Here is a 26,377-nt window from a genome sequence, read left to right on the forward strand (position 1 = left end):
CCTGCCTATTTTCAAGATTGCCCAATTTGTCTTGTTTTTCTCTGGTTGTGGGTCAATTAGACTTCCTGCCCTTGTGGTTTAGCGCTTCTCTTTTATTATAATACGACTTCCTGTCTCCTCAAGGGAGGTTCTTGACGCTGGTGAGGGGCTCTTGATCTAGGGAATTGGATCTGTGCTCCAGTTCCCTGAATTGAGCCTGAATACCTTCCATCCCCCGACATACCTGGAGAGAGTTTACCTGGAGAGAGTTCCGGGGGTCAACGCCCCCGCGGCCCGGTCTGTGACCGCGCTGTATAATCCTACAGGTTTAGCGCTCCACATGATTATAATACGACTTCCTGTGCCTTTGGTGATACGACTCTGGGTTGGCTACCCCTCAGGGAAGGTTCCTTGAAGTTGGTCAGGGGGGCTCTATTTAGGGAATTGGATCTGTGCTCCAGTTCCCCGAATTATTAAGCCTTCCACATCCCCCCCACCCCAGGCGCTGTATAATCCTACGGGTTTAGCGCTTCCCCTTGATTATAATAATAATAATTACAAGGCTCAAAGCATAACACAAGCTAGTGGAAGTTCTGGTTCAGTAACTTACTTCTATCTGATTGACAAAGGTTGCAGAATAGCGCAGAGGTCCCCTCATATTCCCCACGTAAGCAACAGGACCCAGGGCGCCCATGAAGCGGATCTAGTTTGATAAGGACGTGTCATGAAATCTGTTGGATAAGGTGGGAATGTGATGACACCGAAGTGTCATGACATCTGTATTTTGACAAAGAATTTCTGTGGAAAATACTGATACAGAAGTGTCAATGAACATAACAACACACAAGTTTCTAGCATTATGTTAGATGACAGCTACAAGTCGAGGAATATGATAACACAAGTGTCATGGATCATGATCACAAACATCTGTTTTGCATTTAGTTTGATGAGACGAAAGTGTTATTAATGGAGTCAGCGCTGTATAGCCCTTGTGGCTTAGCGCTTATTTTTTATTATAATTTGATTATAATAATATTAATGGAGTAACACTCCCCTCAAGGAAGGTTCCTTGATGTTGGTGAGGGGCTCTTGATTTAGGGAATTGGATCTGTGCTCCAGTTCCCTGAATTAAGCCTGAATGCCTTCCACACCCCCCCCCCCCAGGCGCTGTATAATCCTCCGGGTTTAGCGCTTCCCCCTTGATTATAATAATAATAATAATAATAATGGAGTAACACTGTAGAGTTGACAAGGCAACACCTCCTATGTATACCAGAAGGATTTAATTTTGAAGGTCACTTTAGATACGATGTATACCAGAAGGATTTAATTTTGAAGGTCACTGGAGGGGCTCTTGATTTAGGGAACTGGATCTGTGTTCCAGTTCCCCGAATTAAGCCTGAATGCCTTCCACATCCCCCTCCCCAGGCGCTGTATAATCCTCCGGGTTTAGCGCTCCCCCTTGATTATAATATAATAATAATTTGAAGGTCACTTTAGATACGATGTATACCAGAAGGATTTAATTTTGAAGGTCACTTTAGATACGATGTATACCAGAAGGATTTAATTTTGAAGGTCACTTTAGATACGATGTATACCAGAAGGATTTAATTTTGAAGGTCACTTTAGATACGATGTATACCAGAAGGATTTAATTTTGAAGGTCACTGTAGATACGATATAAACATGAGTATTAAACAGTAATCTACGACTATGGGACAGCTTATGTAATAATGAAAGATTAAAACTAATAGTAGTAGTAACTGTAGTAGTAAAAGAAGAAGTAATAGTAGTGGTGGTAGTAGTAGTAGTAGTAGTAGCTGTAGTAGTGGTAGCTGTAGTAGTGGTGGTAGTAGTAGTAGCTGTAGTAGTAGTGCTCGTAGTAGTAGTAGCAGCAGCTGTAGTAGTAGTAGAAAATGTAGAAATATTAGTAGTACTGTAATAGTGGTGGTAGTAGTAGTAAGAGTTGTAGTAGTAATCATAGAAGTAGGAGAAGTAATGATAATGATAATAAGAAAAAAGGAGAAGTATATAGTAGTAGTATTATAATAATAATTGTTGTAATGGTCGAGGTAAAAGAATATTGTTATTACGTGACAGGAACACAACAGTACTGTGGTTATCCTTCAAGTACACAACTGTACTGTGGTTATCCGTCAAGTACACAACAGTACTGTGGTTATCCTTCAAGTACACAACTGTACTGTGGTTATCCTTCAAGTACACAACTGTACTGTGGTTATCCTTCAAGTACACAACAGTACTGTGGTTATCCTTCAAGTACATAACAGTACTGTGGTTATCCTTCAAGTACACAACAGTACTGTGGTTATCCTTCAAGTACACAACAGTACTGTGGTTATCCTTCAAGTACACAACTGTACTGTGGTTATCCGTCAAGTACACAACAGTACTGTGGTTATCCTTCAAGTACACAACAGTACTGTGGTTATCCTTCAAGTACACAACAGTACTGTGGTTATCCTTCAAGTACACAACTGTACTGTGGTTATCCTTCAAGTACACAACTGTACTGTGGTTATCCTTCAAGTACACAACTGTACTGTGGTTATCCTTCAAGTACACAACTGTACTGTGGTTATCCGTCAAGTACACAACAGTACTGTGGTTATCCTTCAAGTACACAACAGTACTGTGGTTATCCTTCAAGTACACAACAGTACTGTGGTTATCCTTCAAGTACACAACAGTACTGTGGTTATCCTTCAAGTACACAACAGTACTGTGGTTATCCTTCAAGTACACAACAGTACTGTGGTTATCCTTCAAGTACACAACTGTACTGTGGTTATCCTTCAAGTACACAACTGTACTGTGGTTATCCTTCAAGTACACAACTGTACTGTGGTTATCCTTCAAGTACACAACTGTACTGTGGTTATCCTTCAAGTACACAACTGTACTGTGGTTATCCTTCAAGTACACAACTGTACTGTGGTTATCCTTCAAGTACACAACTGTACTGTGGTTATCCTTCAAGTACATAACAGTACTGTGGTTATCCTTCAAGTACACAACTGTACTGTGGTTATCCTTCAAGTACACAACTGTACTGTGGTTATCCTTCAAGTACACAACTGTACTGTGGTTATCCTTCAAGTACACAACTGTACTGTGGTTATCCTTCAAGTACACAACAGTACTGTGGTTATCCTTCAAGTACACAACTGTACTGTGGTTATCCTTCAAGTACACAACTGTACTGTGGTTATCCTTCAAGTACACAACTGTACTGTGGTTATCCTTCAAGTACACAACTGTACTGTGGTTATCCTTCAAGTACACAACTGTACTGTGGTTATCCTTCAAGTACACAACTGTACTGTGGTTATCCTTCAAGTACATAACAGTACTGTGGTTATCCTTCAAGTACACAACTGTACTGTGGTTATCCTTCAAGTACACAACTGTACTGTGGTTATCCTTCAAGTACACAACAGTACTGTGGTTATCCTTCAAGTACACAACTGTACTGTGGTTATCCTTCAAGTACACAACTGTACTGTGGTTATCCTTCAAGTACATAACAGTACTGTGGTTATCCTTCAAGTACATAACAGTACTGTGGTTATCCTTCAAGTACATAACAGTACTGTGGTTATCCTTCAAGTACACAACTGTACTGTGGTTATCCTTCAAGTACATAACAGTACTGTGGTTATCCTTCAAGTACACAACTGTACTGTGGTTATCCTTCAAGTACACAACAGTACTGTGGTTATCCTTCAAGTACACAACTGTACTGTGGTTATCCTTCAAGTACATAACAGTACTGTGGTTATCTTCAAGTACACACTGTAGTATCCTTCAAGTACATAACAGTACTGTGGTTATCCTTCAAGTACACAACAGTACTGTGGTTATCCTTCAAGTACACAACTGTACTGTGGTTATCCTTCAAGTACATAACAGTACTGTGGTTATCCTTCAAGTACACAACTGTACTGTGGTTATCCTTCAAGTACACAACTGTACTGTGGTTATCCTTCAAGTACACAACAGTACTGTGGTTATCCTTCAAGTACACAACTGTACTGTGGTTATCCTTCAAGTACACAACTGTACTGTGGTTATCCTTCAAGTACATAACAGTACTGTGGTTATCCTTCAAGTACATAACAGTACTGTGGTTATCCTTCAAGTACACAACAGTACTGTGGTTATCCTTCAAGTACACAACTGTACTGTGGTTATCCTTCAAGTACATAACAGTACTGTGGTTATCCTTCAAGTACATAACAGTACTGTGGTTATCCTTCAAGTACACAACAGTACTGTGGTTATCCTTCAAGTACACAACAGTACTGTGGTTATCCTTCAAGTACACAACAGTACTGTGGTTATCCTTCAAGTACACAACAGTACTGTGGTTATCCTTCAAGTACATAACAGTACTGTGGTTATCCTTCAAGTACACAACTGTACTGTGGTTATCCTTCAAGTACACAACTGTACTGTGGTTATCCTTCAAGTACATAACTGTACTGTGGTTATCCTTCAAGTACACAACTGTACTGTGGTTATCCTTCAAGTACACAACTGTACTGTGGTTATCCTTCAAGTACACAACAGTACTGTGGTTATCCTTCAAGTACACAACTGTACTGTGGTTATCCTTCAAGTACACAACAGTACTGTGGTTATCCTTCAAGTACACAACAGTACTGTGGTTATCCGTCAAGTACACAACAGTACTGTGGTTATCCTTCAAGTACACAACAGTACTGTGGTTATCCTTCAAGTACATAACTGTACTGTGGTTATCCTTCAAGTACACAACAGTACTGTGGTTATCCTTCAAGTACACAACTGTACTGTGGTTATCCTTCAAGTACACAACAGTACTGTGGTTATCCTTCAAGTACACAACAGTACTGTGGTTATCCGTCAAGTACACAACAGTACTGTGGTTATCCTTCAAGTACACAACAGTACTGTGGTTATCCTTCAAGTACATAACTGTACTGTGGTTATCCTTCAAGTACACAACAGTACTGTGGTTATCCTTCAAGTACACAACTGTACTGTGGTTATCCTTCAAGTACACAACAGTACTGTGGTTATCCTTCAAGTACACAACAGTACTGTGGTTATCCTTCAAGTACACAACAGTACTGTGGTTATCCTTCAAGTACACAACAGTACTGTGGTTATCCGTCAAGTACACAACAGTACTGTGGTTATCCTTCAAGTACACAACAGTACTGTGGTTATCCGTCAAGTACATAACAGTACTGTGGTTATCCTTCAAGTACACAACTGTACTGTGGTTATCCGTCAAGTACACAACTGTACTGTGGTTATCCTTCAAGTACACAACTGTACTGTGGTTATCCTTCAAGTACATAACTGTACTGTGGTTATCCGTCAAGTACACAACAGTACTGTGGTTATCCTTCAAGTACACAACAGTACTGTGGTTATCCTTCAAGTACACAACAGTACTGTGGTTATCCTTCAAGTACACAACAGTACTGTGGTTATCCTTCAAGTACACAACAGTACTGTGGTTATCCTTCAAGTACATAACAGTACTGTGGTTATCCTTCAAGTACATAACTGTACTGTGGTTATCCTTCAAGTACACAACAGTACTGTGGTTATCCTTCAAGTACACAACTGTACTGTAGTTATCCTTCAAGTACACAACAGTACTGTGGTTATCCGTCAAGTACACAACAGTACTGTGGTTATCCGTCAAGTACACAACAGTACTGTGGTTATCCGTCAAGTACACAACAGTACTGTGGTTATCCTTCAAGTACACAACAGTACTGTGGTTATCCGTCAAGTACATAACAGTACTGTGGTTATCCTTCAAGTACACAACTGTACTGTGGTTATCCGTCAAGTACATAACTGTACTGTGGTTATCCTTCAAGTACATAACTGTACTGTACGACCCCCGTGTCCATGCTCCCTCTCCATAGGATGGAAAAGGCTCGTGATAGGGGCTTCTTGCAGTTCTTGATGAACACAGAGTTCCATGAGTCTGGCCCTGGGGCAGAGTGCATGGGCATGTCATTTATCGCCTGTTCGAAGTCATTTGGCGTCAGGATAACATCGGATAGGCTTGTGTTAATCAAATTTTGTGGCTCATAAAAAATTAATTTTGATCTTCGACTCTCAGTCTGGTTAGCGGCTTGCTAAAAACTGAGTCATATTGGGACTTGAGTAGCTCACTCATTTCCTTGCTGTCATCTGTGTAGGACCCATCTTGTTTAAGTAGGGGCCCAATACTGGACGTTGTTCTCGACTTTGATTTGGCATAGGAGAAGAAATACTTTGGGTTTCTTTCGATTTCATTTATGGCTTTTAGTTCTTCCCGCGATTCCTGACTCCTAAAGGATTCTTTTAGCTTAAGTTCGATGCTTGCTATTTCTCTGACCAGTGTCTCCCTACGCATTTCAGATATATTGACCTCTTTTAGCCGCTCTGTTATTCTTTTCCGTCGCCTGTAAAGGGAGCGCCTGTCTCTTTCTATTTTACATCTACTCCTTTTTCTTAGAGGAATAAGCCTTGTGCATACATCGAGTGCCACCAAGTTAATCTGTTCTAGGCATAAGTTGGGGTCTGTGTTGCTTAGTATATCTTCCCAGCTTATATCGGTTAGGACTTGGTTTACTTGGTCCCACTTTATGTTTTTGTTATTGAAGTTGAATTTGGTGAATGCTCCCTCGTGACTAGTCTCATTATGTCGGTCTGGGGCTCCACGCATACATGTCTGAACCTCAATTATGTTGTGATCTGAGTATATTGTTTTTGATATATATATATATATATATATATATATATATATATATATATATATATATATGTCGTGCCGAATATGTAAAACTGGTCAATTAGCAAGAACTCGTTTAAAATTAAGTCCTTGCTAAAATTTTCTCTTATACGTTTAAAGATATATTTTTTTCATTAATGTTAATGTAAAAATATATAATTTTGCACCAAAAGGAACTTAGAAAACTTACCTAACCTTATTATAACAAGAACAATTTATTTTAGCCTAACCCAACAAATTATATTTTAGATTTGTTTACAGTAATTTATTACTAAACAAACACAGTGAAATATATTTTTTTCGTTAGGTTCAGAATGATTTTGGATAATTATTGCATACACAAATTTTCACTTGTCCTATATGGCAAGATGAGCGTTGCTATTTAAGCCAAGATCGCAAGATCTACCTATTCGGCACGACATATATATATATATATATATATATATATATATATATATATATATATATATATATATATATATATATAAACACATGGGCCGTCTCCCACCAAGGCAGGGTGGCCCGAAAAAGAAAAACTTTCATCATTCACTTCATCACTGTCTTGCCAGAGGCGTACTTACACTACAGTTATAAAACTGCAACATTAACTCCTCTCCTTCCTCAGCTTCCTTCGTCGCTGCGGCCAGGGAAGTAGTACTGGATTCTGTGTTACTGTAGCCTCCTCTGGACGAGGCTGCTGCTCTGTGGTGAAGGCTCTGTTTGACGTTGGAAACTTGACAACTGGGATTTTCCATGATGCCTTGGTCCGGCGGAGCCTCTACATCTACGAGCAGTGCAGCAGCGCTGTGTAGCCCTTGTGGTTTAGCGCTTCTTTTTTATAATAATAATCTACGAGCAGTGCAGGTTCCAGGCATGATGCTTCTTACCGCTATTCAGACACCGAGATTCTGTAGCCTCTCCTCTTTTTAGTTCATCCAGGTAGTTCTTGGTCGGGCGCTGAGGTGATTGTATCTCTGGCACCTGAAGGACCTCAAAAGTTATGGGTTATACATCATAACTTGGTATTTTCCCCAGCAACCGAGATCCAGTTTAGCTGGGAGAGGTCTTCTGTGTTGGACCAAGACCTGCCTCGTTGCTGCGTTGCCGCCCTTCTTGGCTCAGAGTCCCTTAGCTTTCGGGATGTCTTCGTTACTGTGGATTGCATCAAGAGGCATGTCTAGTGGATAGCACATTAAAATACCTTTCGTCGCTCACTCTATGGATTTTAGCTCAATGGCAACGAGTGGTGATTTGAGATCGTTCACCTACAGAAGTAGTTCACAGGATGTTATATTTCGGGAGTGAGAATGAACTCTCCTTGCAGGTTTGTGGATACTGATATCTTCAGGCCGTATTTTCTCCCAGGTAAATTATAGCAGCATACGGGCTGTCATGGTGTCCTTTGTTGATGTGTCTGAATTTGTTGTATGCGGATGTTTTAGCTTGAGTGATCTGCAAGGAAACACTGTACCTCCTCTTGGACTTTGAAGATCGTACTTTCTGCCAACCTTCGTTGGGATGGGCATTTCTTCATTCATACCTGTCTCACTGGCCAGGCTGGTTTCACTGGCCTCGCTGTTCCATGAGTCCAGTGAGTGGTCTTGTAGATTCTTCGCCAATACTTCGCCCCACATTTCTAAATCTGAGTCCTCAGTTCTGTCCTTGGAACATCGTGTCCTCTTCCTCTCGGAAGAAGCTATGTACTTCTGTATGTCTGTCTGGTGATTCTCTCTAGCAAGAGTCAGGTGGAAAGCATCCAGAGGGTGGTGGTGGTTGTAGTAGTATAGTTATGAGGAGATGGGTCTGATTTGCAAAGGACCTACCAATAACTTGTTACAGCTCTCCCCAGAGTGGGTAGTATCCTGTTGATTAGCAATTTGAATATAGTATAACTTCCGGATTACTTGGATATGTATCAAGAAGCATAAGGAGTTCAAAAATTGTGACCCGGTGGTCTGGTGGCTAAAGCTCCCGCTTCACACACGGAGGGCCCGGGTTCGATTCCCGGCGGGTGGAAATTCCGACACGTTTCCTTACACCTATTGTCCTGTTCACCTAGCAGCAAATAGGTACCTGGGTGTTAGTCGACTGGTGTGGGTCGCATCCTGGGGGGCAAGATTAAGGACCCCAATGGAAATAAGTTAGACAGTCCTCGATGACGCACTGACTTTCTTGGGTTATCCTGGGTGGCTAACCCTCCGGGGTTAAAAATCCGAACAAAATCTTATCTTATCTTATCTCTTACAGCTATGTACATCACTATTAAGGCCTCACTTAGGTTATGCTGTTCAGTTTTGGTCGCCGTACTACTGAATGGACAGCATGACAAAATTTATCCACTGTATAAGGAATTTCCCATGTAAAGATAGACTGGGAACCTTGAACCTTCACCCTCTAACAAAACATATGTGACGGGGAAACAGTGAGATCTCTAGATATTAAGATCATGGCGCACAGGAACGCCTGCAGTCGTGATGACCATAAAAACGCGATGTTGGACACCTCGTGAAGTTCAGTGAAGATAAACTATACCACGGGCGGGGACTGAACCCGCGATCAAAGACCCATAAAACTCCAGACCGATGCGCTAGCCACTGTGAAGATAGATTGGTTGTCAAGGAAGATTTATGACTGAAAGTGTTTAGAGGTTGCTCTAACTGCTGTCAGTAACACTCTATCGAAAGTCCTGAAGCTGTTCAACAGATTATGTGTTGAGTTCTTACCTTGGAAGCATAATGTGGGTGCTCGTTCAACATGGCCCAGAAGATGGTCGTACCCATACTGAAACCCACGTAATAAAGATCCTTATTGTATGTTACATTCAATATGTAGTCTATAGCTGCTGGTACATCATACTTCGCCATTTCAGTCCAGCTGCAAGGTACACAACACATAAGAAAGGAGGAACACTGCAGCTGGTCTACTGGCCCATACTGGGCAGGTTCTTCTCAAACCCAAACCCCACAACCCATTTTCAATGTCACCCTATAAACGCTATTTACTCATATGCAAGTCTCACTCAAATTAAACCTCTCTCACTCGTGTATTAATCTAACATAAATTTGAATAAAACACATCAGATAATGCAGATTTTACCCGACTTGTTCCTATCTATGCATTTATTTCTCACCTGTCTTTCCAATTGATTTCTCATTTTTTATGCAGATGGTTTTTTCCTTATCTATTGACGTAGTTTCTCACTTTTCACGAGAACAAATGTTCCTACGAAAAGTTTAATGTTCTTAGGAAGCAAAATTACTTCTCACAGCCTTACACTGACAAAACTAATTATTGACAAATTACTAGACTTGATATAATAAAATCCTTAGAGAAAATTAATATTAAGAAATCATTGAAAGAAGATAAGGAGCCAGAAGCTATTGTTTACCAACGGTGGCCCGTGGCCTGGTAGTTAAAACTCTCGCTTCACACAGTGAGAGTCTGGGCTCGATTCCCGATGAGGGTAGAAGCATTGGGTGTGTTTCTTCACAGAAATCAGTATTAGAACTCACCACATAATACAGGATATAAACAACCACTATTTAAACCTAAAAGATGAATGATCACGTTGACCCTGATCTAAACCTCCATAATCTAACACACAATCAAAACTTATTGGAAAGTAACTGCCTTTATTACACAGCATCACAAGCCAGCACTATCCTGAACACTGCTCAAAGTCTATCAGTTCTTAACTACAATATCAGGTCCTTAAGCAAACACTATGATGACCTCCTGGCACTCCTTGAGTCACTAAAGACACCCTTCTCCTGCATTATTCTCACTGAGACCTGGCATAAGCAGGATACAATTGATATCTACCCACTACCAGGATACACAGCAATCCACAACTGCAGACCATACCAAGTTGGGGGTGGTACTGCAGTCTATTACTCTAACCAACTATCTTGTATTAGCACTAATTGCTTTAATGATGAATATGGGGAATACATTTTTGCTAATTTTACTGTAAAAAAAAAACTCAAGACGCCTATAACAATCGGTGCCATATACCGGATATCCCACACAAACATCCCAAACTTCAGTGAGAATCTAAAGTCACTAATAACAAACAGACAAATGAACAAGCACCACCACCTCTTAGCTGGAGACTTCAACATCAACCTTGGCCTACCAGATGATCAGACTGTAACTGATTTCATCAACAATATGAACAACACACTTCTCATACCAACCAGACTGACTGAGACAAGTGCAACCATAATAGACCACATATGGACCAATATACTAGCCCCCCTTAAATCAGGGATAATCACAGACACCACTACTGACCACTACCCAACCTTCCTCTTAACAAACATTAGTAAGCCACCACTCGAATACAACAAAGTTTCATTTAGACTCCATGACGAGGCCTCAATAAGGAATTTCACAGCAGACCTAGAGACTGGTAATAAATGGTATAAAATACCGACACAATGGAAATATAAACACAAATGCAGTATAATGTGATCCTTTATTGACAACGTTTCACCCACACAGTGGGCTTTTTCAAGTCACACACGGATCTACCTGGGGTTGGAAGGTACGAGAGTACCTTCCAACCCCAGGTAGATCCGTGTGTGACTTGAAAAAGCCCACTGTGTGGGTGAAACGTTGTCAATAAAGGATCACATTATACTGCATTTGTGTTTATATTTCCAGACCTAGAGACTGTTGACTGGCCTACACAATTCTCCAATGCCAATGGTATTGACGACTGGACAGACATTTTTCTTAACACAATACTTAGACTATACAACAAACATTGTCCTATAAAAGCGAAACAGATCACGAATAAACGGCTTGGTTGCCCATGGCTAACCAGCAGCATTCTGAAATCCATTGATAAGAAACACCAATATGAAAAGCAATATAGACAGGGCTTAATACACAAAGATATTCTCAAACAATATTCAACGGTTCTCACCAAACTAATAAAGAAAGCCAAACAACTGTACTACTCCAGCAGATTCACTGACACAAGAGGAGATATAAAAAAGACCTGGAAAACACTTTCCCAGATTCTGGGGATCCACAAACTGAAAAAAAACAAGAATATTGTTTAACTAAACCTCATAAAACACCACTGCATCCCACTGATACAGCTAACAAGATAAACGACTTCTTCTCAAACTTAGGATCTAATCTCGCCAGTAAAATCCCACGTACCAATGCCCGTGCCGGGGACTACCTAGATGGGAATTTCCCAAATTCCTTCTATCTTGTACCAACCGAGCCCACGGAAGTCACCGCGATCATGAAGTCACTTAAAAATAACTCGGGGAATCTATCTCACGTCCCACCATTACTGTACAAGCGAGCGGCCCATATCCTGTCACATGCTATTACATTACTTTTTAACAAGCCACTAGAAACTAGCACTTTCCCGACACTACTCAAGGCAGCAAGGGTTACACCAATACATAAAGGTGGTGACCCTACAGACTTAAACAACTATAGGCCAATATCAAACTTACCATTGCTATCCAAAATCTTCGAGAAACTCGTGCACAGGAGACTATATTCATTTATAACGTCACAAAACATGCTCAACCCCTGCCAATTTGGATTCAGGAAAAATAAAAGCACTAATGATGCAATTATAAAAATGCTAGATCTGCTTTACACAGCATTGGAAAATAAGGAATATCCCCTAGGAATTTTTATTGACCTAAGAAGAGCGTTTGACACAGTAGACCACGGCATCCTACTCCACAAACTTGACCACTATGGTATAAGAGGCCATGCGCTTGCATATTTTAAATCCTACCTTTCTAATAGGTATCAGTATATCACCATTAAAGACACAGCCTCATCAATACGGCCACTTGATACTGGAGTTCTGCAGGGAAGTGTCCTTGGACCCCTGCTCTTCCTCATTTACATCAATGATCTTCCAAACATATCCCAACACCTGAAACCCATTCTCTTTGCTGACGACACGACTTATGTCATCTCCCACCCTAATCTTGCCACCCTCAACACCATTGTTAACGAGGAGTTGCTCAAAATATCGACTTGGATGACAGCCAATAAACTTACACTTAACACTGTCAAAACCTACTATATTATGTTTGGTAGCAGAGCAGGTGTTGCGCAACTTAACATTAAGATCGACAACACTAATTGCCACACATAATGAGGGCAAATTCCTAGGCCTGTACCTCGACAACAACCTAAATTTCAGCACCCATATCCAACACATAACAAAAAAAGTATCCAAAATGATGGGGATCCTCTCCAAGATACGATACTACGTGCCGCAAACTGCCCTTCTCACACTTTACCATTCACTTATATATCCATACCTCACCTATGCTATCTGTGCTTGGGGTTCAACTGCAGCAACACACCTAAAGCCAATAATAACCCAACAAAAAGCCGCAGTAAGAATAATCACTAAATCCCATCCCTGGCAACACACCCCTCCACTCTTCATAAATCTAAACTTACTCCCTGTTCAGAACATCTACACTTACTACAGTGCAATCTATATCTACAAGACCTTAAATTTCAATATTAACCTTGACCTAAAACCATTTCTTGATAGTTGTGACAGGATCCACAGGCATAAGACCAGACTGGCTTAGCGCTTCTTTTTGATTATAATAATATAATAATAAGACCAGACACAAACATCTCTATGACATTCCCCGTGTTCGACTAAACCTTTACAAAAATTCAATGTATTTCAGAGGACCTAAAATCTGGAACACCCTACCTGAAAACTCTAGAACTGCAGACACATTCATCACTTTCAAAACTACAGTTAGAAAACATCTTATCTGCCTGATCCACCCCGACAACTAACTACATGATAACCACCTGGTGGTTCACAATTACACTCACTCACCCACTGATTATAAACCCAGAAATACTAATCTTAATCTTAAAATAATAAATCCTAACTAGTCATAAGTTTGCCTATGATACTCCAATATAGACACTTTGTATTGTGCCAAAACAAAAACATTCACATTGCTAAACTCACAAATTATAATGTAGTCACTTAGCCTTAATACCATAATCTGTAAGGATTTAATGTTAAGATTTAATCTAAGTCTGCTGGAAATGCCTAGCCATGCTAGGTGTCCTAGTGGCCCCCTCTGTAATTAGTATTTTATAACATGTAAACCACACAATACCCAAAACCTGTAAACCCCACATTGTAACCCTTATAGAGAATAAATCTGAATTGAACTGAATCAGTAAAATGGGTACCTGGGTGTTAGTGGACTGGTGTGGGTGGCATCCTGGGACAAAACTGACCTAATTTGCCCGAAATATCCAGCATAACAAGTGGCATTCTATATAGTAGTATGTTATTGATGTCAGCTATGGTCTGTATACCTTGTACATGTTCTTGTAGAAATAAAGATTATTATTATTATTATTATTATTATTATTATTATTATTATTATTATTATAACAATATACTCTACTCTTATGAACGAAAAGCCAATTTCAAATTTTTTTTCTTTCTGTCCCGTCTCTATCTCCTATATATCCTGGCTCCTTCACCTTCGTATATTAGTGTGACTTGTCAATAAGCTTCTATGTGCGGATTATTTATGTAATGGATTTAAAAGTGTTGATAAAGACTGCAAAAAAATTACATAATATTATCGAGTGTAAAAACACAAACTAATATTTCTTACCTAAACTGTGACCGGGTGTGGAAGTGTGAATTGCTCATTACTCTATAATTTGTTCATGATTGTAGCTAAAGTATAAACGTAAGTAACCATTCTACAGAATTCATTACCTTTGTAACTTGAGCTCATTACCTTTGTACCTAGTTCAGCTATCAAAACTTTGGGGGCCCAGTCCCTGGACCCATTACGTACCTCTCTAATCTGTAAATACCTTTGTAACTTGTCATGATTGTGACCAGACTTACCTGGAGTTCATTACCTTTGTAAATTGTGAGTTCATTACCTTTGTAAATTGTGAGTTCATTACCTTTGTAAATTGTGAGTTCATTACCTCTGTAACTTGCTCAGCTATCAAAACTTTGGAGTCAAGTCCCTGGACCAATTATGTACCTCTGTAATCTTTTGACTACCGCCCACAGGATGGGTATGGGGTGCATAATAAACATATTAAACTAACTAAACTTACCTAAACTGCCAAAAATGTTTGTGTTGTGGGGAGAGAGTGAGGTGTTTCCTGGAATAAGTGTTGCCACGAGCGTTGGTCATCCAGACGTCATAACCAGCGTCAGCCAGGACATAACCTGTCACAAGCAACAACACTAGTCTAACTCATTATAGTCATTTACCCTTAATAAACCAGCTAGAGATGACTTGAAGTGTCACGTCAGTTTCACCTGGTTTCTAATGTCATGTTTATTTTTTTTCCTCTATAATCTACTTGGTCCGTAATTACTGTAGTATTTGTTTTATTTGTTTCGTAAGGTGAGGTTCAGGATCTTGACTTAATTCATGGTGTAACTTAACAAATCTTTGAGGACACTTGTGTTGCGACACAATTGTCCTCAAAGATTTGTGTTACAACACAACTGTCATCAAAAATTTGTGTTGCAACACAACTGTCCTCAAACATTTGTGTTGCAACACAACTGTCCTCAAAAATTTGTGTTGCAACACAAGTGTCCTCAAAAATTTGTGTTGCAACACAAGTGTCCTCAAAAATTTGTTAAGTTATACCATGAATTAAGTCAAGATCCTGAACTTCACCTTACGACACAAAGCAAATGTGATGGTAATTATGGACAAGGTACATTATAGTGGACAAATAAACATGACATTAGAAAACATGTGAACTGACATGATCCTTAAAGTCATTTCTAGTGTAGTTAATTAATGGAAAATGTTGAAAATATATAAAATACCGACAAGCAGATGTTTAAGACACACGTGCAAAAGTTGGGTATCTAAATTCAGAAATGTTTCACTTACACAGCAGGCGTCTTCAGGTGGTCTGGTGGCTAAAGCTCCCGCTTCACACACGGAGGGCCCGGGTTCGATTCCCGGCGGGTGGAAATTCCGACACGTTTCCTTACACCTGTTGTCCTGTTCACCTAGCAGCAAATAGGTACCCGGGTGTTAGTCGACTGATGTGGGTCGCATCCTGGGGGACAAGATTAAGGACCCCAATGGAAATAAGTTAGACAGTCCTCGATGACGCACTGACTTTCTTGGGTTATCCTGGGTGGCTAACCCTCCGGGGATTAAAAATCCGAACGAAATCTTATCTTATCTTATCCTTAAAGTCTTTTCTAGTGTAGTTTATTAATGGTAAATGTTGAAAAATATATAAAATACCGACAAGCAGATGTTTAAGACACACGTGAAAAAGTTGGGTATCTAAATTCAGAAATGTTTCACTTACACAGCAGGCGTCTTCAGTCAAATACCAAGGGCGCAGTAGTAGTGAAATAAAGATATGTAATCAGTCCATCAACCTTGAAAAAAACAGTATCTGAAGTGGTCAGTCCCTCAACCTGGAGAAGAAGACTCCAGCTGAACTCTGTCCCAGACTGAGGGACTGACCACCTCCAATACTGTTTAAGAACATAAGAATGTAGAAACACTGCAGAAGGCCTACTGCCCCATACGAGGCAGGTCCTCATCAAAACGACATCTACCTAAAGCTACTCAAGAAATAACTCCCGTACCCCTTGGCACCAATCAAACCCAGCCCCTCCCACTCACATATTTGTCCAGTCTCTTCTTAAAGCTACCCAGCTTCTCCAAGGTTGGGGGACTGATTACATCATTACACAACTGCACCTGCCTCCTCTGTACTCGACTGAAGAAGCCTTTCTATACTAGCTCAAACTACTGTTCAACAAAATATTTCTATATATATATGCAAAAAAATAATTAGAATATTTAATCTTACTATAAAATTTTGATTCAGAATTTCTAGTTGTCTTTAAAACTTAAATTGTTCTATGTACAAGAACCTTGTCTGAGGGGTTCTGCCTATCAGGAAGCTTGTCTGAGGGGTTCTGCCTATCAGGAAGCTTGTCTGAGGGGTTCTGCCTATCAGGAACCTTGTCTGAGGGGTTCTGCCTATCAGGAAGCTTGTCTGAGGGGTTCTGCCTATCAGGAAGCTTGTCTGAGGGGTTCTGCCTATCAGGAAGCTTGTCTGAGGGGTTCTGCCTATCAGGAAGCTTGTCTGAGGGGTTCTGCCTATCAGGAAGCTTGTCTGAGGGGTTCTGCCTATCAGGAAGCTTGTCTGAGGGGTTCTGCCTATCAGGAAGCTTGTCTGAGGGGTTCTGCCTATCAGGAAGCTTGTCTGAGGGGTTCTGCCTATCAGGAAGCTTGTCTGAGGGGTTCTGCCTATCAGGAAGCTTGTCTGAGGGGTTCTGCCTATCAGGAAGCTTGTCTGAGGGGTTCTGCCTATCAGGAAGCTTGTCTGAGGGGTTCTGCCTAGGGGTTCTGCCTATCAGGAACCTTGTCTGAGTTCTGCCTAAGGAACCTTGTCTGAGGGGTTCTGCCTATCAGGAACCTTGTCTGAGGGGTTCTGCCTATCAGGAACCTTGTCTGAGGGGTTCTGCCTATACCTTGTCTGAGGGGTTCTGCCTATCAGCTTGTCTGAGGGGTTCTGCCTATCAGGAAGCTTGTCTGAGGGGTTCTGCCTATCAGGAAGCTTGTCTGAGGGGTTCTGCCTATCAGGAAGCTTGTCTGAGGGGTTCTGCCTATCAGGAAGCTTGTCTGAGGGGTTCTGCCTATCAGGAACCTTGTCTGAGGGGTTCTGCCTATCAGGAAGCTTGTCTGAGGGGTTCTGCCTATCAGGAAGCTTGTCTGAGGGGTTCTGCCTATCAGGAAGCTTGTCTGAGGGGTTCTGCCTATCAGGAAGCTTGTCTGAGGGGTTCTGCCTATCAGGAACCTTGTCTGAGGGGTTCTGCCTATCAGGAACCTTGTCTGAGGGGTTCTGCCTATCAGGAACCTTGCCTGAGGGGTTCTGCCTATCAGGAACCTTGTCTGAGGGGTTCTGCCTATCAGGAACTTTGTCTGAGGGGTTCTGCCTATCAGGAACCTTGTCTGAGGGGTTCTGCCTATCAGGAACCTTGTCTGAGGGTTCTGCCTATCAGGAACCTTGTCTGAGGGGTTCTGCCTATCAGGAACTTTGTCTGAGGGGTTCTGCCTATCAGGAACCTTGTCTGAGGGGGTTCTGCCTATCAGGAACCTTGTCTGAGGGGTTCTGCCTATCAAGAATCTTGTCTGAGGGGTTCTGCCTATCAGGAACCTTGTCTGAGGGGTTCTGCCTATCAGGAACCTTGTCTGAGGGGTTCAATTATCAGGAACCTTGTCTGAGGGGTTCCACCTATCAAGAACCTTATCTGAGGGGTTCTATCAAGAACTTTGTCTGAGGGGTTCTATCAAGAACCTTGTGTGAAGGTTTCTATCAAGAACCTTGTGTGAGGGGTTCTGTCAAGAACCTTGTCAGAGAGGTTCTATCAAGAACCTTGTCTGAGGGGTTCTATCAAGAACCTTGCCTGAGGGGTTCTATCAAGAACCTTGTCTGAGGGGTTCTGTCAAGAACCTTGTCAGAGGGGTTCTGTCAAGAACCTTGTCTGAGGGGTTCTATCAAGAACCTTGTCAGAGGGGTTCCACCTGTCAAGAACCTTGTCTGAAGGGTTCTACCTATCAGCCTTGTCTGAGGGGTTGTACCTATCAATCTTGTCTGAGGGGTTCTACCTATCAACCTTGTCTGAGGGGTTCTACCTATCAATCTTGTCTGAGGGGTTCTACCTATCAACCTTGTCTGAGGGGTTCTACCTATCAACCTTGTCTGAGGGGTTCTACTTATCAACCTTGTCAGAGGGGTTCTACCTATCAACCTTGTCTCAGGGGTTCCACCTATGAATAACCTTTTATGGAGGGTCTGTGACCAGGCCTCATGGTGGATCAGGGTCTGATCAACCAGGCTGTTACCGCTGGCTGCACGCAATCCAACGTACGAGCCACAGCCTGGTTGGTCAGGTACCGACTTTAGGTGCTTGTCCAGTGCCTACTTGAAGACAGTCAGGGGTCTATTGGTAATCCCCCATATGTATGCTGGGAGGCAGTGACCAGTGGTCAAGGATAAGTGACCAGTGGTCAAGGATAAGTGACCAGTGGTCAAGGATAAGCGACCAGTGGTCAAGGATAAGTGACCAGTGGTCAAGGATAAGCGACCAGTGGTCAAGGATAAGTGACCAGTGGTCAAGGGTAAGTGACCAGTGGTCAAGGATAAGTGACCAGTGGTCAAGGATAAGTGACCAGTGGTCAAGAATAAGCGACCAGTGGTCAAGGATAAGCGACCAATGGTCAAGGATAAGCGACCAGTGGTCAAGGATAAATGACCAGTGGTCAAGGATAAGTGACCAGTGGTCAAGGATAAGTGACCAGTGGTCAAGGATAAGTGACCAGTGGTCAAGGATAAGCGACCAGTGGTCAAGGATAAGCGACCAGTGGTCAAGGATAAGTGACCAGTGGTCAAGGATAAGCGACCAGTGGTCAAGGATAAGCGACCAGTGGTCAAGGATAAGTGACCAGTGGTCAAGGATAAGTGACCAGTGGTCAAGGATAAGTGACCAGTGGTCAAGGATAAGCGACCAGTGGTCAAGGATAAGCGACCAGTGGTCAAGGATAAGCGACCAGTGGTCAAGGATAAGCGACCAGTGGTCAAGGATAAGCGACCAGTGGTCAAGGATAAGCGACCAGTGGTCAAGGATAAGCGACCAGTGGTCAAGGATAAGTGACCAGTGGTCAAGGATAAGCGACCAGTGGTCAAGGATAAGTGATCAGTGGTCAAGGGTGGTCGTGCTACCTCTCCTGCAGCTGTAAACTCACTTGAGACACTTATGTAACATATGGGAATCTTTACTGAGGAAACGTTTCGCCACACAGTGGCTTCATCAGTCCAATACAAAGCAGGAAGGTATAAGGAAAGGAGGAGTTTTAGATAATCAGTCCCTCAGCCTGGAGTCGATGTGTTCAATCTAACACTCTTGCAGTAAGTGTAATATTAGGTTTGAAGTTTTAGAAGCAAGTTGCCAGTAACTAATGAGGAAATGTTAGCACTAGGGAATGAAAGAATGACATTGAGAAAATGCGACGATGTAGCACTGATGAATGGAAATACAGTAGTGTGGAAAATAATTGAAATAGGATTAATTTTTGTGATTAGGGGTTGGATTAAGCGGATTTGTACATGAGTTAAAGGGGTTATCCTAGCTTATTGCTTGGTAGCATTGATAGTGGGTTAGTCAATTCTTTTTGTTAATGGGTTGGACTTAAGAAGGACCTGCCCAGTATGGGCCACTAGGCCTGTTGCAGTGTTTCTTCTCTATCTCATAATACGTCTTAGTCTCCAGCTTAATTAATGTAGTATGCGTTCTTGTCATAAGAGTTTGTTACTGACTTGCAAGCATCCAGCTGTGATGTTATTCTGCTATTCTCATCAGTGCTACAGCAGCTGTTGTTCTGTGGGGCTATTCCTGCAACGTGTTCCATTAGTGAAAGTTTTGCCAAATTCTCCCTTTCAGTTCATGATTACTGCTGAAATTCATGTCAGATGTTACACCTTGGAAGCAAGTATTAAAGCTCTTAGGAAACATGCTGATTTGAGTATCAGACAGATCACTGAAAATTTGGGCCCAGCAAAGTCAACTGTTGGTGAGATTCTGAAGAAAGCTGACAACACTGGTAATTGTGGAGTGCTGTGTCCAGGAAGATGTGGAAGACAACGCAAGACAACACTTCACGATGACAAGGTTATAAGAAACACTTTGAAGGATCCCAAGAAAACCAGTAAAGATCTACAGAGAGATTTGGCTTCAGGTGTAAATGTTGATTCTTAAACTGTTCGACGAAGGTTCCTTAAAGTTGGCAGAACTGCCAGAAAGCCGCTAAAGAAACACTGAATGCTGCGGTAGGCACTTATTTATAAGGGATGGACGACAGATGAATGGAAAAAAGTTATACTCTCAGATGTGATGCATTGTGAAGCACTTGGGTACAGATCAGTGGTAGTGAGACCGAGCAAAGGCGAACCTCTTCAGAATGGACACATTCAGCAAGCGCCATAACATCCACCTTCGATGTTTTGGGATAGTTTTACTGCTGAAGGCTCTGGACGGCTTGTTATTGTTGAGGGAACGATGAACAGTGACAAATACAAGGCAATCCTGGCAACTCATTTGCTTCCCACTGAGACTTTCCTGATGGAGAAGGCATTTTCCAGTAGGATCTTGCTATATGCCTCACTTCAAGAAAAATGCTGACATTCTTCGAAGAGAGTGGACTAAGCATTCTAAATTGGCCTGGAAACTCCTGACCTCATGTCGGAAGCTCTCACCTTAAAGAACCATAACATTATATCAACCGCATCTGCCAGAAAAATGACAGGATGGATAATGAGAACCTTCAAAACTAGGGAGGCCAAGCCCATGATGACACTCTTCAGGTCGCTTGTTCTATCTAGGCAGGAATATTGCTGCACACTAACAGCACCTTTCAAGGCAGGTGAAATTGCTGACCTAGAAAATGTACAGAAGAACCTTCATGGCGCGCATAACGGAAATAAAACACCTCAATAACTGGGAGCGCCTGAAGTCCCTAAACTTGTACTCCCTGGAATGTAAGCAGGAGAGATACACAATTATATACACCTGGAAAACCCGAGAGGAATTAGTACCAAACTTGCACACAAAAATCACTCCCTACGAAAGCATAAGACTCGGCAGACGATGTAACATCCCCCCATGAAAAGCAGGGAAGTCACTAGCACGTTAAGAGACAACACAATAAGTGTCAGAAGCCCGAGACTGTTCAACTGCCTCCCAGCATACATAAGGGGGATTACCAATCGACCTCTGACTGTCTTCAAGCAGGCACTGGACAGGCATGTAAAGTCGGTACCTCACCAGCCAGGCTATGGTTCGTGAGTTGGATTAAGTGCAGCCTGCAGTAACAGACTGGTGGATCAGGGCCTGATCCAGCATGAGGCCTGGTCACAGACCTACCGAGAACTGTCTTGGGTATTCCAACTACCGAGAACATTGTCTGGGGTATTTTACCTACCATGAACACTGGGGTATTCTACCTACCATGAGCATTGTTTGGGGTATTCTACCTACCACGAACATTGTCTGGGGTATTTTACCTACCACGAACATTGTCTGGGGTATTCTACCTACCATGAACACTGGGGTATTCTACCTACCAAGAACATTGTCTGGGGTATTCTAATTACCATGAACATTGTCTGGGGTATTCTAATTACCAAGAACATTGTCTGGGGTATTCTACTTACCACGAACATTGTCTGGAGTATTCTAATTACCATGAACATTGTCTGGCGTATTCTAATTACCATGAACATTGTCTGGGGTACTCTACCTACCACGAACATTGTCTGGGGTATTCTACCTACAATGAACATTGGGGTATTCTACCTACAACGAACACTGTCTGGGGTATTCTACCTGCCACGAACATTGTCTGGGGTATTCTACCTACCACGAACATTGTCTGGGGTATTCTACCTACCACGAACATTGTCTGGGGTATTCTACCTACCACGAGCATTGTCTGGGGTATTCTACCTACCAAGAACATTGTCTGGGGTATTCTACCTACCACGAGCATTGTCTGGGGTATTCTACCTACCACGAACATTGTCTTGGGTATTCTACCTACCACAAATATTGTCTGGGGTATTCTACTTACCACGAACATTGTCTTGGGTATTCTACCTACCACAAATATTGTCTGGGGTATTCTACCTACCATGAACATTGTCTAGGGTATTCTACCTACCATGAACATTGTCTGGGGTATTCTACCTACCACGAACACTGTCTGGGGTATTCTACCTACCATGAACATTCTCTGGGGTATTCTACCTACCACGAACATTGTATGGGGTATTCTACCCACCATGAACATTCTCTGGGGTATTCTACCTACCACGAACATTGTATGGGGTATTCTACCCACCATGAACATTCTCTGGGGTATTCTACCTACCAAGAACATTGTCTGGGGTATTCTACCTACCAAGAACATTGTCTGGGGTATTCTACCTACCAAGAACATTGTCTGGGGTATTCTACCTACCATGAACATTGTCTGGGGTATTCTACCTACCAAGAACATTGTCTGGGGTATTCTACCTACCAAGAACATTGTCTGGGGTATTCTACCTACCAAGAACATTGTCTGGGGTATTCTACCTACCAAGAACATTGTCTGGGGTATTCTACCTACCATGAACATTGTCTGGGGTATTCTACCTACCAAGAACATTGTCTGGGGTATTCTACCTACCATGAACATTTTCTGGGGTATTCTACCTACCACGAACATTGTCTGGGGTATTCTACCTACCGAGAACATTGTCTGGGGTATTCTACCTAACATGAACACTGGGGTATTCTACCTACCATGAACATTGTCTGGGGTATTCTACCTACCATGAACATTGTCTGGGGTATTCTACCTACCAAGAACATTGTCTGGGGTATTCTACCTACCAAGAATATTGTCTGGGGTATTCTACCTACCATGAACATTGTCTGGGGTATTCTACCTACCAAGAACATTGTCTGAGGTATTCTACCTACCAAGAACATTGTCTGGGGTATTCTACCTACCAAGAACATTGTCTGTGGTATTCTACCTACCACGAACATTGTCTGGGGTATTCTACCTACCACGAACATTGTCTGGGGTATTCTACCTACCAAGAACATTGTCTGGGGTATTCTACCTACCACGAACATTGTCTGGGGTATTCTACCTACCACGAACATTGTCTGAGGTATTCTACCTACCACGAACATTGTCTGGGGTATTCTACCACGAACATTGTCTGAGGTATTCTACCTACCACGAACATTGTCTGGGGTATTCTACCTACCATGAACATTGTCTGGGGTATTCTACCTACCATGAACATTGTCTGGGGTATTCTACCTACCATGAACATTGTCTGGGGTATTCTACCTACCATGAACATTGTCTGGGGTATTCTACCTACCATGAACATTGTCTGGGGTATTCTACCTACCATGAACATTGTCTGGGGTATTCTACCTACCAAGAAAATTGTCTGAGGTATTCTACCTACCACGAACATTGTCTGAGGTATTCTACCTACCACGAACATTGTCTGGGGTATTCTACCTACCACGAATATTGTCTGGGGTATTCTACCTACCACGAACACTGTCTGAGGTATTCTACCTACCACGAACATTGTCTGTGGTATTCTACCTACCACGAACATTGTCTGGGGTATTCTACCTACCATGAACATTGTCTGGGGTATTCTACCTACCACGAACATTGTCTGGGTATTCTACCTACCACGAACATTGTCTGGGGTATTCTACCTACCACGAACATTGTCTGAGGTATTCTACCTACCACGAACATTGTCTGGGGTATTCTACCTACCATGAACATTGTCTGGGGTATTCTACCTACCATGAACATTGTCTGGGGTATTCTACCTACCATGAACATTGTCTGGGGTATTCTACCTACCATGAACATTGTCTGGGGTATTCTACCTACCATGAACATTGTCTGGGGTATTCTACCTACCATGAACATTGTCTGGGGTATTCTACCTACCAAGAATATTGTCTGAGGTATTCTACCTACCACGAACATTGTCTGAGGTATTCTACCTACCACGAACATTGTCTGGGGTATTCTACCTACCACGAATATTGTCTGGGGTATTCTACCTACCACGAACATTGTCTGAGGTATTCTACCTACCACGAACATTGTCTGGGGTATTCTACCTACCATGAACATTGTCTGGGGTATTCTACCTACCACGAACATTGTCTGGGGTATTCTACCTACCACGAACATTGTCTGAGGTATTCTACCTACCACGAACATTGTCTGAGGTATTCTACCTACCACGAACATTGTCTGGGGTATTCTACCTACCACGAATATTGTCTGGGGTATTCTACCTACCACGAACATTGTCTGAGGTATTCTACCTACCACGAACATTGTCTGGGATATTCTACCTACCATGAACATTGTCTGGGGTATTCTACCTACCACGAACATTGTCTGGGCTATTCTACCTACCATGAACATTGTCTGGGGTATTCTACCTACCACGAACATTGTCTGGGATATTCTACCTACCATGAACATTGTCTGGGGTATTCTACCTACCACGAACATTGTCTGGGCTATTCTACCTACCATGAACATTGTCTGGGGTATTCTACCTACCACGAACATTGTCTGAGGTATTCTACCTACCACGAACATTGTCTGGGGTATTCTACCTACCATGAACATTGTCTGGGGTATTCTACCTACCATGAACATTGTCTGGGGTATTCTACCTACCATGAACATTGTCTGGGGTATTCTACCTACCATGAACATTGTCTGGGGTATTCTACCTACCAAGAATATTGTCTGAGGTATTCTACCTACCACGAACATTGTCTGAGGTATTCTACCTACCACGAACATTGTCTGGGGTATTCTACCTACCACGAATATTGTATGGGGTATTCTACCTACCACGAACATTGTCTGAGGTATTCTACCTACCACGAACATTGTCTGGGGTATTCTACCTACCATGAACATTGTCTGGGGTATTCTACCTACCACGAACATTGTCTGGGGTATTCTACCTACCACGAACATTGTCTGAGGTATTCTACCTACCACGAACATTGTCTGGGGTATTCTACCTACCATGAACATTGTCTGGGGTATTCTACCTACCACGAAGATTGTCTGGGATATTCTACCTACCATGAACATTGTCTGGGGTATTCTACCTACCACGAACATTGTCTGGGCTATTCTACCTACTACGAACATTGTCTGGGGTATTCTACCTACCATGAACATTGTCTGGGGTATTCTACCTACCATGAACATTGTCTGGGGTATTCTACCTACCATGAACATTGTCTGGGGTATTCTACCTACCACGAACATTGTCTGGGCTATTCTACCTACTACGAACATTGTCTGGGGTATTCTACCTACCATGAACATTGTCTGGGGTATTCTACCTACCATGAACATTGTCTGGGGTATTCTACCTACCATGAACATTGTCTGGGGTATTCTACCTACCACGAATATTGTCTGGGCTATTCTACCTACTACGAACATTGTCTGGGGTATTCTACCTACCATGAACATTGTCTGGGGTATTCTACCTACCATGAACATTGTCTGGGGTATTCTACCTACCATGAACATTGTCTGGGGTATTCTACCTACCACGAACATTGTCTGGGCTATTCTACCTACTACGAACATTGTCTGGGGTATTCTACCTACCATGAACATTGTCTGGGGTATTCTACCTACCATGAACATTGTCTGGGGTATTCTACCTACCGAGAGCCTTGTCTGGGGTGTTCATTATAAAGTCTGAGGAGGAGCAGAGAAGACAGTGGTGCAGGAAGGCCACAGGTCGTAGCTTGTACCTGTTTGCGCCCTCCGCTGCAGCTCCTTCCTTCCCACTACAAGGAATCCTGTGTAGCTCCAGGATATAACCATCTTCCGTAGTAACCTGGTGACTCTCTACTGGGTAGCCATTGGACTTGATTAGCTG

General features: G+C 42.2%; 1 protein-coding gene across 1 annotated transcript; it reads right to left on the reverse strand.

Annotated features, from left to right (window-relative positions):
- Positions 1-589: 589 nt before the first annotated feature.
- On the reverse strand, positions 590-26,371 carry LOC138851013 (lipase 3-like; the record flags this gene model as incomplete). Its single annotated transcript, XM_070081838.1, has 4 exons — positions 590-682; positions 9,511-9,661; positions 14,912-15,026; positions 26,161-26,371. Coding segments are annotated over 4 exons (570 nt in total), but the record flags the coding sequence as incomplete, so codon positions are not given.
- Between the last annotated feature and the right edge of the window lie 6 nt (positions 26,372-26,377).

This window comes from Cherax quadricarinatus, unplaced genomic scaffold (assembly GCF_038502225.1).
Source record: "Cherax quadricarinatus isolate ZL_2023a unplaced genomic scaffold, ASM3850222v1 Contig4506, whole genome shotgun sequence".
NCBI lineage: Eukaryota > Metazoa > Arthropoda > Malacostraca > Decapoda > Parastacidae > Cherax > Cherax quadricarinatus.